Source organism: Magallana gigas, unplaced genomic scaffold (assembly GCF_963853765.1).
Source record: "Magallana gigas unplaced genomic scaffold, xbMagGiga1.1 SCAFFOLD_32, whole genome shotgun sequence".
Taxonomy (NCBI): domain Eukaryota; kingdom Metazoa; phylum Mollusca; class Bivalvia; order Ostreida; family Ostreidae; genus Magallana; species Magallana gigas.
Window position 1 is genome coordinate 206,333 of NW_027062586.1, and position 19,228 is coordinate 225,560.

The following is a 19,228-nucleotide window of genomic DNA, read 5'->3' on the forward strand; positions in this document are numbered from 1 at the left end:
TAGGAAGTTGTTCTTTTGCAGATCAATTGTACATCTATCAGGGTTGTGCATATTGCTAGGATTTTGATTTCTGATATTTCTGAAAAAAATACCAGCTTTCCAACTTAATCATTTTTTGGCAAAACATTGCATATAAAGTACCCTCATTGTACGGATAACTCCTCCTACAGTTTTCAAGTTAGGAAGTTGTTCTTTTTCAGATCAATTTTACTTACAGAGTTGTGCATATTGCTAGGATTTTGATTTCTGGTAATTTATGAAAAAACAGCTTTTAAACTAAGTAATTTTATAGGCAAAATATTGCATATAGGGTACTCATAGTTGACATGGATTATGGATAAAGTTCACATAAAAGAAAACCCGGTTTGCTTTCACATTGACAGCTTTCCACTAATGCTAATTTGATCAGAGTTAAGGCAACTGTTGCTCAGGTGAGCGATGTTGCCCCTGTGCCTCTGGATTTTGTTATAATCCTTTACTTTATATTACCTTGTTAGATTCTATTTAAAAATTGCCGATTAATTACTGAAGAATGACAAAACAATATAAGCAGCAAAAATAGATATTTTACTTCCTGTTAATCAAAGGTCGTGGACAGATTCTGTATCTTTCGGCAATAATGGGTACCTGCAGGTTAATTGAAATCACTTTTAAAATATGTTTTTAATAAAGGTATCTTTTGGGTTTGCAATTTTTGCAAGATGTGTTGACTTACATTTAAAACAATAAATGATACCTATGGAGTAATCATCATCTTGCTAAGAGTCTCTTATCTTTTCCTTTTTTTTTGTAAATAACGAGTATTGTTTTGGTAGCCTATATATCAATTGTTTACATGTTAGTTCTAATTAAGTTTTATGACATATCAAATATTTTGCCTCAAAAAATGGAGAAAGGGACCATGTTATTTGCAAAGACAAACATCAATGTAAAAATATACAGTTTTATATAAAAATTCTTAAAACATTCAGAGTTATAAATGATAAAGTGTGAATTATTGAATAACATCCTTTGCACAATTTCATGCCCGTTAAGTTTTCAACAATATTATTTTACAAACAATCATACACATACTATCAAAAAGATATACAAATCTCATATAATTCATTTCTTTTAACAAAATTTGTCCGTTGTCTGCAATATTTTCTAGAAATGAAAAGAAAGTTAAAATACAAAATTCTGTGAATAAGGAGGAAGAGGAATGAAGGAGATTTTGGGAGGGATAAATTTATAAAATTATATAGAAAAGACATTCTTATAAAGCATATACAGACCCTGAAACGTGCTACTACACCTCTAAAACGAACTGTACCGTTCCGTGCAAGAAACGAACCGTACCGTTCACAAAACGAAACGTACCGTTCACAAAGCGTACCGTACCGTTCACAAAGCGAACCGTACCGTTCACAAAGCGAACCGTACCGTGCAAAAAGCGTGCAAGATAATTTATGCAAGACCCGCCTCCAGACGGACAAAAAAGCGTACTGTACCGTGCAATAAGCGAGCAACTTCCATATATGGCTTATTGACCTAATGTCTTTCGATGAATACGGACGGAGATTATCGCTGACCAATAGGTTCAATATTTTGCTAGATTTTTTATACGGGATTAGATAACACATACTAAGATTTAAAACTGTTATTCTTATTAAAACAGTCACAAAAATATTTCCTTTCCTAGACCGTAACCATTTCTTTGTTTTTCGACAAAACTTGCATCGCCGATTTCTTAAACATTGTAAACTATTAACGTTCACACAATCCGTGGTTATACTATTTTGATTATTTTTATGAAATGTTTGAAACATTGGGTACATACTGGACTTTACATAGCTTAAGCGTTACCCGAAACGTTAGAAAGGTAGCGTTTGTTTAGAAAATATATATACACTATGGCTAAACAAGGTTGAAATAGATCTATATATAATTTTTTATCCTTTTTAAATAAAAAAAAATGTCGACTTAAGTTACGCAGACCCAGAAAATGTAAATGACAACCACATATTACCGGTGACTCGAGTGATTTGTTCTTGAGCTATTTATGTACCAATAAATAAACAAAAAGTCACTCAAACATGTATGATGAATTGTAAATAAATACATGTACAAAATCGTAATGCATTAAATGCATTGCATTGAACGGAAAAAAGTACACGCATTCCATAAAATAACTTTCAACTTTATTTCCCGCATAGCTGGTAATGGCGTCGTGATTTCACATGAACAAAAATCACTCGTGCGAAACACGTGTACAGAAGCTGATCTTTGGTTCTATACACAACAGGTGTTATTGTCTTTCTTTGGTTTTTAGCAGTTATTGTACTTTACAACTAACTCTGTATATTTTGGACGCTTAAATAGGTGTACACGAGATGCCGGTATTTACACCTTTCCACGGGCACCTGTTAGGTTACTCATCACAATCTGTCGTGTGTATAGTCTGAATATATCTTACTTCTACTTTGTTAGTTTCAAAAAACAAAAGAACCGTCTGTAGAAATGGACACGAAACTTGTGTTGATTAAAATACTTAAATTAAAATTTTATCACTGAACTTTATTATTTAAAATTTAGCTTTAGGTTTCGATAGTTGGTCATTTGAGCGGGATTTTATCTCAGGACTCCACGTGCTTCGCCTGTCAAACAGTTTAAGTATAACAGTACAGATCACGCCACGCGCCGCGTGCTACTTGGCTCCTCCTATATGGCTAGAAGAAAATTATCGAATGAAACGTTTTTGTTTTATGTTTTCTTATATCCCTATTGAAAAGAGTGTTCCTATTTTAAATTATTCAACAATAATTTCCCTCCGATTTCATGATTATAATTCATGTACTGGCGATCAGAGTCGTTTTCCCTCGCTGTCGTATTATTTTTGTTACTAGATAAATTCTTATATATTTATAACTTTTAACATTCATTTGTTGATTACCGGGTATTTTTTCGTGTCCTGTTTACAACAAGTATGTGTGTAAAAAGGTAAGTAAAATATAAACAGGTTAGTCAGCATTTGTAAAACGTCAGCTAAATCGCATGCATACAGTGAAGAGCGGACACTTGTTCAACAGAATGATAAATATCGCCATTATATATAAATAAAAGTTATTGACATGTTGTGTTTATCCAGTTGTGTACATATCGTATGAAATATGTTACATGAACATGTATAGTTTAGTATAGAAAAACAAAAACTAATAGTCATATTTTGACTTTACACGCGATTTTAGTTCAGATAAGTGAGGCGATGACGGGTTAGATGTAGGTACGATCTATGTATACAAACAAGTGCAGAAAATCATAGAAGTAATGAATAAATGAATAAAAATTCGTGTCAAAAAACTATGTAACAGTTGATTTCAAGATTTCTTATCTATCCATTAATTTTACATCGTCTATTCACTAAGGCAATCGGCGATCGGCAATAGTACTACAGTAGTACGCAATAAAGAATGATCATACGAATTATGAATAATAAAAACTAGCCGAGAATCAAGACAACGATAAAGGAAACTAAACTAAAAAATATCGGAATAAAGTCGGGGCAATTTGTTATAGCAATTTTAAATGGATTAGATGTATTTAATGACTTCAACTCAAGTACATGTATAGAAATAAAAACTCAAGATGCTTTGTAAAATTATCGACAGCTCGCTGAATTAACAAAAATATATCGGATTAAAGTCAAACAGTTCTTTTAATCTATCTGAATGATTACATTAATCTAAATTAAATACTAATAATAACAGACTGATCAAAATTAAAATTACCCCCGCTTCCCAGTTGTCACTGAGTACACGGTTCACGCAACGTATCAAAAACGGGGGAACGGATGGACGTTCTGATTTCAAAAAGATCGATTGAAATTCTTTTGTAATATATCATATAAAAAAAGAAAAATTCTTGTCATAATTACCACCTTGCTGAAGTAGATCGGGCAAAAACTAAACAAAATTATATGGAGAAAAATCAAAGCGTTCAGGCCACGCCTACCTCATTAATAAAGCGCGCAAACCGTTCACAAAGCGTGAAGCTATGTTTAGCAAAGCGTACCGTGCAAGAAGCGAACCGTTCCGTTCACAAAGCGTACCGTACCGTTCACAAAGTGAACCGTACCGTTCACAAAACGAACCGTACCGTTCACAAAGCGAACTGTACCGTTCATAAAGCGAAACGAACCGAACCGTGCAACTGGTGTAGTAGCACGTTTCAGGGTCTGTAGCTAGTAGCTGTTCGTGTATAAGGTCATTATATAGTTATATAGATAAAAGATTATGAACTCCATGTCAAAAAGTGCCATGCCAGTCATTTATAAGCAACTTTAATATATTTACTAACTATTATGTAATCTTTACTTAAGATGCTAGGTGGTCAATAAAATAGCCATCAGATCTAAAAAAAAAAAAATACATTTGGTTTTTAAAGCTATAAACTATTAACTATTTGTTAAAATGAGCAGAAGACACAAGTTCCTTAGTAGTTTTTTGATAGAAAAATATGTCCGCAGCTGTGGCCCATGAAAAAAACTCACATAACAACTTAATCATGTGAGATCACATAAAATATAATAATTTCGTTGTAGGCGACGGTTGCAGACATATTTTCCTCTTCAAAAAACTTTGAGAAATTGACTTAATCTTAAAAATGTGCCAAAATGTTAAAGTCATAACTAATTTTTGAAAGAAGATAAAGGTATATAATTTTATATTTTATATACACACATGTTCAAGATAGCATATGTGTATTTTTATGACATTTAAACAACTTTTGAATTTTAAGGCTTATATTGAAGGAAACTGTACCTTCTTCTTTTGCTCCTTCAAGAATTTTTTATTGTGATATTTCTCCTTAACTACATTGAAATAACGTGAAATGAGAAATATGCAATTTTCTAAATAGGTTTCTCTAAAGTATCAATTTATCAAAGATTCTGTAAGAAATTTAGTGCATACACCTTCAAAGTTGCCAATGCGATTAAAATATTCTTTAATTCGCGGTATGCTGGTCTTCAGTACAATTTAATAAAATCATATTCTCTTTGTTCAGAATGATCATCATTAATAAAACAAAATTACATGCATCCAACACAATGTGCATTTTGAAATAAGCTATCAGTGAAAGAGAGCTTGCTCTCCTATATGTTGAAAGACATTAAATTTAGGAAATAGAAAAACAGAATATGGAAATAAATCTGTTTGATATGCATGAAAGTCCAAATGATGTAATTCATTTTCAGGCAAAAGGTCTTGTGGGTACTTAACAGTGTGCGCAGGGGCATTATCATGTAAACATTTGACCCCTCCCACTTGTGACTTAGGTCATCTGATCGTGTGATATTTTTGTACGATAGTATTTTATGAATACAAACACCTTCTATAACACTTTTGCATTTTTGTTTGGAAATCACCTGAGCAACTGCACCATTACAATTAAAGAAAATTGCATAAAAAAATCTGTCTTGTCATTTCATCCAATGTAACAATTTCAAATAGACGTCTTATGTCACAATTTTTGTAATTTTTTATAATTTTTGAGAAATTTACAGTCGACGCTTTGATTTTGATCATCATTCAAATTGTGGTGGATCCATCTTGCAGAACCTTTCCTGACACCTTAATTTTATTTCAAAACAAGAAGACCGTTACCCTATGAAAATGGAATGTTTATCATTTTTTTTCAACCTGTTGTACAGTTCCTATTCCATCTCTGTCAATAAAAAAAATTGCTGCTTCGATTGATTTCTCATTAATACCCCATTTAGGTCTTCCAGATTGTTTGACATTTTCAATTAAGTCTACCTAATTTGAAATGTTTATCTATCGGTAAACGATTGTAATGGATGCAAAAAGATTTCAATAAAATAAAACGAGTTCTTGAAAAAATTTCTTTTCCAGTAATATTCATTTCATAACGATGTTTAGTGTACGACATGATGTTTGAAATTTCATTTGGTTCTTCATACCTTCAGTGTTCTAAGGGTAGATCCGGAAAAAGGTGATTCCTTTGGATATCGTCATGTTCAAGGTTTGTTATTTAGGGTCAGTTTAAGCCTATGAATGACAATTAACATTTCGATAAATGGTCAGTACAATCAGGCATAAACTTTAAATGGAGTACATTTAGTGTCAATATTTAATGAGCCCTCGTAGAGCTGCTTTAATTGGAGTTAGCTGCTTAAAAGGTCTATGGCCAATGTTTATCAGGTAAGCGATGTGGCCAAGGGGTCTTGTTTATAATAAAAACGAGTTTTTGACCTTTCTTATATAAATGAATAAAATTTCATGAAAACAATACATAAATTCTAACCGTGCAAATATTCATAAGAATATATATATATATATATATATATATATATATATATATATATATATATATATATATATATATATATATATAAGAAAAAGAGTCATTTGTTTTTTCTATCTATCTCTCGATACTACTCGCCCTCAATTCTGAGTACTCTGAGTAGTACTCTGAGTTTTTACTTCGTTCTTCGGATAGTGATAAGAATGGATACACAGAAGGAAACGACGAAGTTGAAGAAATATAAACTTATCAAAAGCCTTTGAAAACAAGCATTTAACAGGTGTCCTTTCCATTTTTATCTCAAAATATCAAACACTAATAAAACGAGGAAAAATATCAAGTTCTAATTGTCAACTTCTATTACTAAACAGAGTGCGGTGCGTTCTATGTATTTATTTTAGCTGTCAACCTTATACCAGAATTGTACTTTTGCCTTACCAACGTTACCAAGAGAATCTGTTATTGGTTGCAAAAGAGGACAGACTTGCCACTTTTATTTATATGCTGAACCAACAACAAGAATATGGTAAATATTGGTTTTTATATCACATGTAAGAAACTCACACCTTTTGTTAAAGAAAATATTGATTTTGACTCACCTTCACCTAATGGAAACCTAATTTTACTTAATTTTCATAGTTTAAATATTTTTAGCAGTTTGTCTAAAGTCAAATCACTTGTGCTTTGATAGTTCAGATTTGACTACAAATGACCCCTCTGCTGGTATATTCAGCCCAGTGTTATCGTCGGGACTTTGTAGATATGAAGTTGCTTATACCAACACCTCTTCAGTTGGAATGAATACAGTTTGCTTCATGATATGGTAAATTCTGATTCTTATTTATGTGTAATTTCGTTATTCATTATAATAGTACATGTTTATCATAAAAGTATATTTTTCTTCAAGCTCCAAAGGAGAGTCCAGATGCTTTCAAATTAACACTAACGACTTGGTTGATAGTAGGTTGATTGATTACATCAAATTAAAAAAAAATTTATGAGATTTTGACATCGTTTTCAATTTTCAAATTTTTCTAAAACTGGTTATTTTACTTTTTTGGAATAAAGGATGTGCATCGAAACCTTGCCTTAATGATTCTTACTGCCACACAAAGTCATCAGGAAACTTCCAATGTCATTGCCGAGATGGATTCTGGGGAACCCGTTGTGAAAATGGTACATCTTTAGTTTTGTTTATTTGTTTGTTTAGGGGTTTTTTTTGTGTGTTTTTTGTTTTTCAAAAAAATATAGCTTACTTACGTTGAGGCTTTTAAAATTGTTTTGAAAAATTGCATACAGGGGTTTTTTAGCTCACCTGAGCTGAAAGCTCAAGTGAGCTTTTCTGATCACCTTTTGTCCGTCGTCCGTCTGTCCGTCTGTCCGTCTGTCCGTCCGTCCGTCTGTCCGTCTGTCCGTCTGTAAACTTTTTACATTTTAAACTTCTTCTCTAAAACCACTTATCCAATTTCAACCAAATTTGGCACAAAACATCCTTATGGGAGGGCGAATATAAATTGCAGAAATAAAAGTCCGATCTGTATTCAAAGCGGAGAAAACCTTGAAATTGTAGAAAAAGGGGGGTGCATTTTTAAAAATCTTCTTCTCAAGAACTACCGAGGCAAATTCAACGTAGTTCAGCATAAATTATCCTTATGGGAAGGAAAATATAAATTGCAAAAATTAAGTGGTAATTCTGTTTCAAATCTGAGTTATTACGAAAATAATAATAAAGGAAAGGCGTGTTTCAATCAGTTTAATAGGTTCGGGTTCGGCATACAATAAAATGGGTAGGCAAGACTTGGCCTGGGTAAAACAAAATATTAGCAGTTATTAATCTGCCAATCTCATTAAAATTTCAGGATATTTGATGGACTAGTATATTTGTATTCGCTGTAAATATTGCTGCAAAATAATGCGTATTTGGAATTGACGATTGCCGATCTGCCCCGGCTTTTATTTTGCCACGGCCCGGGTTTGCATACCCATTTTACCAAGACTCGTATTCCATACTTCTAAAACGAGGTTCTTTGTTTAAAGCAGCCATGACATTATACGAAAAAGGTTCGATCTGACTATGATGAATTTGCTTGTTGTGCAACAGTTCGCGTATGAAAGGAAATTTTGAAACATGCAAAATATATTGGTGCCGATTTTGTGAAATAAATTGAGGCTAGATATTTCAATGCGTTGACAGTTTTCACACATGGCGTTGGTGCTAGCTTGTTCTAATTTTCGTTTCGTTTTCATTATTTATGCTTTGTTACCTGGAAACTATCGTCTGTATTTCGTGATTTTTACGTATTAAATCAAACAGAGAATTCGTTAAATCAAACAGTTAACTGTTTACCTGCGCAAATTAAGCAAAATCTGATGTAGGGGTAGGTGCCTACTGAAATACAATTTATTCTATCGGTAATTCGGCATTATCTTTTGCGTAATGGCAGATTAATGCAATAGGTTTTGTTGAGATGCTCGGCATTTTCTCGAGTTTATTCAGTTTAAATAGAGTTTGATATCGCTGACGGAAATATGTAGGTATATACATGTAATATATATATGAATAATTTCGAAAAAATAAATTGTGTTCTTTATTTGTTATACATGTAGTGCATGTTTCTTGTGTTTAATTGTTTACAGTTTCTATTTACTAACCATATTTGAGTGTTAAGCTTCGAATTATTAGCAAGATACAAAGATTTGCTCACAATTCTATGTTTGTACACATATCTTAAAAACTAAAGATTAAAAAAGTAAAAAATTTGTCAATATTTATTAAGAAAATTTTCACCTGAGGGTGGGGCCACAATGGGGGGTCGAAGTTTAACAAATGAATATATAGAGTAAATCTTTAAAAATCTTCTTCTCAGAAACTAATCAGCCAGGAAAGCTAAAACTTGTGTGAAAGCATCATCAGGTAATGTAGATTCAAATTTGTAAAAAATCATGACCCCCGGGGGTAGGGTGGGGCCACAATGGGAGATTGAAGTTTAACATAGGAATATATAGAGTAAATCTTTAAAAATCTTCTTCTCAGAAACTAATCGGCCATGAAAGCTGAAACTTGTGTGGAAGCATCCTCAGGTAGTGTAGATTCAAAGTTGTGAAAATAATAACCCCTGGGGGTAGGGTGGGGTCACAATGGGGGTCGAATTTTAACATATGATTATATAGAGTAAATCTTTAAAAATCTTCTTCTCAGAAACTAATTAGCCAGGAAAGCTGAAACTTGTGTAGAAGCATCCTCAGGTAGTGTTAATTCAAATTTGTGAAAATCATAACCCTGGGGGTAGGTTTGGGCCACAATGGGAGGTCGATGTTTTACATAGGAATAAACAGAGTTAATCTTTAAAAATCTTCCTCTCAGAAACTAATTAGTCAGGAAAGCTGAAACTTGTGTGAAAGCATCCTCAGGTAGTGTAGATTCAAAGTTGTGAAAATCATGATCCCCAGGGGTAGGGTGGGGCCACAATGGGGGTCAAAGTTTAACAAAGGAATATATAGGGTAAATCTTTAAAAATCTTCTCAGAAACTAATCAGCCAGATGATTCTTTATAATTGTTAAGACTTTGGCCCCAGGACAATTCTTTGGCCTCACGAGAAGGTTCAGAGGTTGATGTACGTTTATATCCCATATATAAACTATTGTTAAGGATCCTTTTGAGAACTGCAATACTCAACATATGATATGACTATAAAATTATCCTGTTAGAAAAGGGACCAATGATTATAAACATAAGAATATCCAGGGGAAAATGGATTTTATTTATACAGGATCTACATGTATTATTGTACATTGTCCAGATAGTTTGTATTATGACTCCATTAAGCTGATTTTACCATACCTATTGTTCCTCAGGTCAGCGATGTGGCCCATGGGCCTCTTGTTTATCCGTTATTTTCGACCTTGCAAACATTTTTTTCCCAGTTAGAAATAAAACCTTTTTCTATTTAACACATTAATTTAAAACTTATTTCAATTAACCAAGTCTAAAATTCGCCCATTGACAACGTAGTTGAAAACAAAAAATATTAAATGGGAGCGAATATTTCATATATATGTAGCATACATTTTTAAAATATGTATAAAAACTGTCAAAATGGGAATGCACAAGGCAAGCTGTGTTGAGTTGAGTTGTGTTTGTGCGACGAAGTATTGTGTTGCAGCACAATGACGTGTTGGCCAAATTGTGTTCGCGCGAAGACGTGGTATGCAAAGTTGTGTTAGCGCGACAGTGAGTTGTGTGAGGAAACTTATTTTGAACGTGCTATTCGACTTTTTGTTATAGTATTATCCTTATTTCATTTGACTTTAGACCAGTTTTATTTAATCCTTTTAGATTCGCAGTAACAATATCGGGTTAGTGTGCCTTATTGTTATTGTCTGTTTCCTACATTTGTGTAACTTACAGTCAACTATAAAATTCAGACATTTTGATTCTGATTTTAACATCAATTCTCTGTAAAGACCAAAATATTACTGAAGGGTCATGGCACACGTGGTGATTGATACTCATAATGTATGGCATTACCCATCAATGTATATGACCTTGGTTGCCATGGTAACCAATTCATTTATTTAGGGCCCAAATGCCAAGTTGTAAAGGTGGAAAATGATATAATCTTAATGTCACAGGACAGGTTTATTTTTAAATTTTTAAGATATTTTACACATAATAAACATAGTACAAATATATACGATCATGATGCAATAGAGAAAAAAATTCGATGTCCTTGTTTATTTTAAAGCTTAAAATTTTTCTATATTTTTTAACATTTTTTAACAATAAGTTGATCATAAAACTCCACTTAAAGATCACTTTTTCTACTTAAGAGAATAAAGAAACCCTCATTAAATACTTCAAAATATAAAATTGATTTATCACGATAATTTAATTTGGCTTAACAAGAACTGTTTCTATACATTCTTTGCAAAGGGCAGAAAATTCCAAGCATAAAAAGTCTATCAAATGAGTCTTAAGAAATATTTAGTCCATGAAATTCTATTTTTAAATATTTCCCCAGTTATGAAATAAGTCTACTGTTTCAACAGATAATAATATTTAAGATTTTACCATCTTAAGAAGGCTTTTATTGATTTTAATGTATGACAAAGGGTAGATAACTCCAAATATATGCACAAAGGGGAAAATAATATATCCTTTAAATGCTATTCCAGTAATAACATTTGCTGACATCTAATGAACAATTTGTTTCAAATATTTCAAGAATATACTCCCATTCATTAATTTATTATGGATTGCTCAATATTTTAGCAAGTTCAGTTTGTTCATTATTCAATGTGGATTGTATGCCTAACTGTATTGCTGGTCTATGTATTTACTTGACTGCTCTGATTATTTTTGTCAACACCCTGCAATGTTGAAAAAGTAAAAGATCACATGTATGAATCATTTCATAAAACAATATACATGTATGCATTTTGCATAGAATACCAATAACAGACATATTCAAATATGACTGAATGTTTTTTCCCAAATAAGAAAAAAACCCTGGTGTGTTTATGTTTACATGTACAAAATTTTAAAGGTGAAAAGGGAAAATGACATTTAATTAAGATCTCAAGTAAAATTGATTGATATTATTTTCACTTGGAATAATAGTCTATTATGTCTGTATGCATGAACAACTACAACTGATTTAGATATGAAATAACAGGCTCAACATTAACTAGAATATTCAACTGTTTTTCGGGCAAGTTGTTTTCTTGTCTGAATGCTATTATAACTTGTCTTTTGAAAAGGAAAATTATAAAACACCATGAATGAATGATAGAAATTAATGAGAGTATGGCTGGTCTGCAATTATTTACTGTCACAAAATATTTTATTAAAAATTGTCTTTATTGTTGTTGTTATCATATACAGTGTAGATCAGTACTTGCTATTTGTCAGTATAAAAAATCTTCTGCATATTCCAAAAAAATATTATGGGTTTAAAAACTATCTTTCTACTATATATTATATCACTCCAGAGAGGAATATCCTATTCAGTCTACTGGTGTGTATTAATTACATGTCACTGACAAGTAGAATATGCACACTACTTCCAGTAACTAAGCAATTATATGGTTTGGATATACATGAAGGTTTATAAGCTTCTCTAAAATTTCAGATTTCTCTCATTTATACTATAATTTGATATGATCTTTTCTCTGTTCCATTAGAGTGGGAAAAATTGTTTCATTTTCCATGATATTTTATGACGTCCATCATCATATCATAATTGTTTGAGAAAAATGACTTGTCAATCAGACAAGTGTTTGTGAAGATTGACTTGTCCAAATACAAAATCAGCTGGACATAGCAATTTGACAAGTGTTATTTTCGAGCCCTGCATGATAGATAATATACAATCAGCTGATTTGAATATCTACACGTGACATCCCTTTTTTGATTTATTTTGACTAAAATTATCAACTCACATTTTCTGGTCTATGTCTTCCGTTTGACTGACTCTGTTGTGGTAATAAGAAGCAAAGTCAGTGATTTCTGCAGCATGCACATAATCCTACACTTTTATATAAATTTATTCACAGCAAATTTGTAATAACATGAAATACTTTAAAACATTTTCAAATTACCATTTAAAGAACATTACATAAATAAGATGGCATTACATTAAGACAAGAACCATCATTCTTTACTTTAATATTGTTACATGTTCATATATAATATATACTTTAAACTACCTTATTCCTATTTCCATCGCTATTTGCCTAATGGCTCAATATACTTTACAAGTTTCTCAATTAGCAGAGAAATGACATAGGTATAAAATATACCATGAAGCAAAGGAAGTATACAAATCAGAAAGTTGAAAGACAATGGGGGGGGGGGTATTTTCTATTTATTTTTTTTATTCCTTATTAAAAGTATCAGTATACAGCTAGCCTAAAAATGAAAAAAAAATTATTGAGACTTCGCATTTTGAATAACATAAAAGTATCTGGGTGATAATGTTTATAAATTTAGAAAGGGGTGTTCGGGGGATAATTTGTTTGCCGGGGAATCTAATGCCTAATTCTGATATTTTTACTTTGCACATTTAGTTCTGAGGTTTATTTACAGAGATTCATCTAAAAGTGATCAAAGCTGGTGAAGGCTATATATTGGTTGTAGCTTATTTGATTTGGATGTTAATATTGGAATAAAAACTGCTGTGGGCTGCATGTCATCTCCATAAACTGTCTTTTAATGATCCTTTTTTATCACTTGTTGATTTAGGCAATCCGGTTCTCAAAATAAGTAAATCCTACACAATGGGGAGATAGGTATTGTATTTTAAACCCATGCATTCCAGATAATTTGGGTCAATTTAAACCACATCACATCACTGACAGCAGTTCTGACCTTTACATAGAATGGTCATGGGGGATATCTGTAAAAGGTGTGGGTAAGAAAAAGTATATCCTGTGCTCCACAAGTGTTGACACTCTGAAAGAACACTCTACGACCCTTGCCATCGTCCACACCATCAGTCCGGGATGTGGGTGTTAGTTGCATTGCATTCCTATATATGTGCTGCAGGTTGTTAGCTCGTTCGCTTCATTGGTTGAACGCTGGATTAGTAAGTCACATTACCGAAACTCAAGTAGAGGAATTTTTGTCTGTTTCATTTTATCAGCATGGTTTTTAATTGTACAAGACACTCATAGGTTTACAAACGGTTTAAACACACCCAGGTGGGTAGTTACGCTAAAGTTCATTTCATATTCATCAATTCACTAGATACTTTCTCTAAAATCACTTAAACTTAAATTACATGCTTTCCCCACCTCATTTGATCCTTGTTATTACAACGTCTGCTTTTGCCATCTTGTTGTGACGTCTGTTTGTATTTCAATACAAAACAGTCAACAAAGGGAAAAAACTTTAAGTTGAATTTGGTGGGAAAATGTTGACTTCTAATAATTGTATGAGAAACCCAGGAGAAATACCCAAGCTAATTTTGGTTGTACTCATCTTGTTAAAAAAATGTTTATTCTATCTCTCAATTGCCTACTTTAAATTGAATTGATATTATTAAGAGCGCATGTTTTTATCTTTTTTAATAGCAGAATCTTTGAAACACAAACCGACGATATTGTTATTTGTACATTTCACTACAAGCAATTTACGTGTATGAATACATTACCTGCTTATAAAATTAAACTAATATCAGGATCAAATCTTCATACATTTAGGAAGCATTGTAGCAACCTCTAATGATACATCGTCCACTAATGATATAGTGTTGCATTAGTGGTCAGGATGTTGACCACTAATGATATAATTTTATCATTAACGAGCAACCTAACCGTCCGCTAATGATATAGTTTCAGATTTATATCATTAGCGGTCAAAAATCGTAACCTCTAATGATATGGCAAAAAAATGTGAAATAAGTACTATCTTGACCATTAATGATATACATTTGCACACATTTTCAATTGCATTAGTGGATGAATTTGCAACCTGTAATTATATAATTTATGATATAATTTAATTCTGGTTGTAAAGCAGCATTTGATTGGATAGAAAAATTTAGTTAATTTGGATACCCTTGTTTGCACCTCACACGACACGTCACAATGCACCAACGTCGAAAACGTACTAATCCGCTTGACTTTACGTTTGAATTTTGAACAGATTAATAACATTTTTAAAATAAACGCTATCGATTTTTTTACAGTAAGTTACAGAAAATTAAATAATAAGGAATAAACTCAATGTCTACCAAAGTTATGCTCGTATAACATGGATTTGAGCAATTTATGGTTTTTTATAATTCATTTCGCGGATTTTCTTATTAAATAGACTAAGCTTTGTGTACCAAGAGTTAACATTGGACGGACTAAGAATAATAATTTCTTTATACGCATTGTGTAGCAGTGAATATATATAGTGTCGAATTTTAAAATCGTACTTGAGTATACCTGCGCTATATACTTACAAAGGCAAAATATCAAGGAAAAAATGACGACATATATTTGCGCTTTCAAACAAATTCTACTTAAGTGATGTCATAGATGGACATGTCTTGGACAATGGTGACTAACGTTGAGTCTAATATGTTAGACAACCTCTGTATAATGTTGGATAAAGATTTGATCTTGATTCGATACTACATATAAATTGGTTAAAATGGGGGGGGGCAGTTATTTAATCATATATATATATATATATATATATATATATATATATATATATATATATATATATATATATATATATATATATATATCACATGCCCCCCCCCCAATTTAACCAATTCTTATGTGGTATAGTATCAAAATCAAATCTTAATCCAACATTATACAGAGGTTGTTGGGAGTTGATTTTTAATCAACTCTCCTATGCAGTCACTCTGGCAAACCGAAACTGAAACATTGTTTGGACCTCAGCACAAACCATCACCGCTGACAAGATTTAGTTTTTGAAAACTCCACTAATTCAAGTATGATTTGATAGCTCGTCCTCAAGTTATTCGTAATATGCATGTGTATTCCTAACTACACAAAGGTTGAATAGACTGCAAACCGTGCAGTTGGCCATACATTATTCATTCATTCTTTAATCACTTTAGGCTTTAAAAGCTATCAGTACTTCTTTGAACATTCTCCTGAGGGAGGAATTACACTGAAATTCTCTCTCTCTCTCTCCCTATAAATTATATATATATATATATATATATATATATATATATATATATATATATATATATATATATATATATATATATATATATTATTTAACTCTAAATATGCGTAACTCAAACACAGGTTATAAACTGCTTGCCAAGCAAAGTAACATATCGTTGATTTTAAAATGAATAATAATCGATATAATCAACTCCCGTCAGTACTTCAGTATTTTAATCTAACATATTAGACTCAACATTAGTCACCATTGTCCGTGACCTGTCTATCTCTGACGTCACTTAAGTAGATTTTGTTTGCAAATGTAAATGTCGTTATTTTTTCCTTGACATTTTGCCTTTGTAAGTAAAGAGCGAAGGTATATTATATAATATGATATCATATCATTAAAGGTTGCAAATTCATCCACTAATGCAATTGAAAATGTGTGCAGATGTATGTCATTAGTGGTCAAGGTAGTACTTATTTCACATTTTCTTGGCCATATCATTAGAGGTTACGATTTTTGACCGCTAATGATATAAATCTGAAAATATATCATTAGCGGACGGTTAGGTTGTTCGTTTATGATAAAATCATATCATTAGTGGTCAACATCCTGACCACTAATGCAACATTATATCATTAGTGGACGATGTATCATTAGAGGTTGCTACAAAGCATACCAGTTATTCATATGATGGCACTTAATATGTCATTTTGGCAACAAACAAAATATTTCAATGTCGTTGCTAAGGAAAATGAGTTTGTACTGTCAAAAATGCACCCACAGAGAATATTAATATGAAGCACTCTTACAAGTCAGAGAAGTAGAATTCAATCTCATGATAGTGCGTGGCCATGTATTTTTTCTTTACAGAAAATTGATGTTTAGATTGTTTTTCCATTTTGGAAGGGGGGGGATTAGGTGCTAATACGTAGAGTGTATAAAAATACCTACAATATACCAAATTAATTGCGTTAAGGCCATGCGCCAGCCACCCCTCTATTCTTTCAAAATCTAACCATGAATACGCCCCTGTGTCATACCAAGACAATCTTTTATTTATAGCTTTGACATTTTCTTATTTTGCAATACATAAATAGAAAATATATGTATATATATATATACTCTGTTATGATATTATATACGAGAGAGAGAGAGAGAGAGAGAGAGAGAGTCATGAATTTTACAATTAAGATTTCTCTTATTATAGAGATGCTTCCAGCATGCAAGACGACGGACGAATACCGATAGACATATGTGACTATTTTATAACTGAATCCATTACTAGGTTAAACGAGCAATAGAAATTTGTCAGAGAAGAAACGATAAATGGATGTTGAATATCTCTCTCTCTCTCTCTCTCTCTCTCTCTCTCTCTCTCTCTCTCTCTTTCTCACACACACACACACACACACACACAAATACACACATAAACATATACACACACACATTTACTGATGGGCGTTAAACCATCGTCTCACGTCCACGTCTCCTAGATGGGAAAGGATCATGCGTATTGGCCTTGGTTTGTGACGATGGCGTTAAACAAAACATAATTACAAAGTTTCATGTGCTCCGCGTTCATTTCATGTTCAAATAAATCTAAATTTTTAACCTGTTTACTTACTAATCGAAGAAAAGGAGATGAAGTTTTCGATTTAATCGACAATCTATAAACAAATTGAACGTTGATATAAGGGACTTGCAGAGGAGGTGGAAAGTGCAAGAAAGTATGTACATATAAACCTTCCGTCGACGCTAGGCAAGCGTTCAATTCGTTTATTCTCTTTTTACCCTACCACTTTCAGTGTAAATAATTTATACCAAAATATTCTCATACATTTTAAACGACATCATAGCCCCATATAGGTTGTTTCTTAAAAGTAGGCGATCAACGGAAAGCTGTGGTTAGCGGGTGGATAAGTTTTATACTCTGTGCAGCTTCCAAAGCCCTGTATCGTTATGTGTGTTTAATAATTTCAAAATTCCAAAATAATTTTGCACAACTAAAAAAAGATCAAAGTCGTAAAAAATTTAAAAATTACTGTGTAATGTAAAAGAAGGTTACCATAAACAGCATATCTGATCTATAGCTGAAACTCTGTCAGATTGAAAAGAATGAAAACATTCATTATATCTTTGAAACTACATTTATCATTATCCAAGATAATTTTAAAGCTATACACGCTATAATTTACGTCAATTTTGAATGACAGTGAAAACGCATGTGTTTGTCTACTTATAAAAGTTATCCTTAATCTGTAAATTACAGTGGTGAATTCCATCTCGTTACAAAGATATAGATTTTTAATTGTTTATTTCCCTGCCAGGAAAATATACCTTTTCATGAATATTGATGAAGGAAGAGCGAAACCGACCTTATTGCGCATGTCTAGAACTAAGTGGTCGTTATTGTTTGCCTAATTAAATATCCAACTTGATTTTTAATATGCTGAACAGTTGTTAATTTGAAATACATACATGTATAATGAGTAAAATACGTTTGTCATTCACGATACCCTTACTTCTGCATTAACACTTATAGGATCTATAAATAGCAAATAGGGGAAAAACACAGGTCTACGTCATTTTTTTTAAGGAAGTATTATTCATATCTACTCACAAGCTTGTATTTTTTTCTTTTGTTTGTACTCGTATATCGGACAAATTTATGCTTTATTGAAAATATCCTTTCCTATGTGAAACTATCACACTTATGAAGATGTTGACCCTTCACCAGTTGTGGTATGATAAACTAAATTTAGCTGTCGATATCACGTGATAGATTGATATTCACGAGGAGGCATTACTTTCCTGGCAGGAAAATAAATATTTTTTATTGTTTAATATTTGAGATATTTGTTACGTGATCGAATTGAGCATTATAATTAACAGCATAAAGGTAACTTGTATTTTTATTGTATTTATTTTCAAACCATTGAATGGGTATTTAGTGTATCTCTCTATACTGGTTCTTTAGGTCAGTTTTCAATATAATATCTATACCTGTCCCAAAGAAGAATTTCAGATAAAAACAATCGGAGGGGGGGGGGGGGGCATCCCCATTAAACTTTCCCGTTTTATGCATACATGATCTTTCCATACAGACGTAGAATACAAAAATCTGTTTTTTCATCATTATTGTTTACAAATTAATTGCTAAGGTTTACAACCAATCTGTCGTGGTATGAAAATATATGAAATTAAAACACGCAAGGCTATGCATTATTACAGGCCACCAGAATGCGGTCCGTTATTTCATATACATTTAGATCTTACAT

The 19,228-nt window shown here is 32.2% G+C and overlaps 1 protein-coding gene across 1 annotated transcript in view; it reads left to right on the forward strand.

Moving 5' to 3' along the window:
• Nucleotides 1–6,709: 6,709 nt before the first annotated feature.
• Nucleotides 6,710–19,228, forward strand: part of LOC136272568 (protein eyes shut homolog) — a gene marked incomplete at its 3' end in the record, with an annotated part of 44,943 nt that continues 32,424 nt past the window's right edge. Inside the window, exons 1-4 of the mRNA XM_066074311.1 lie at nt 6,710–6,829; nt 6,995–7,126; nt 7,211–7,263; nt 7,372–7,479. Coding sequence (XP_065930383.1) covers nt 7,101–7,126; nt 7,211–7,263; nt 7,372–7,479 — 187 coding nt within the window. The remainder of the gene's footprint in view (nt 6,830–6,994; nt 7,127–7,210; nt 7,264–7,371; nt 7,480–19,228) is intronic.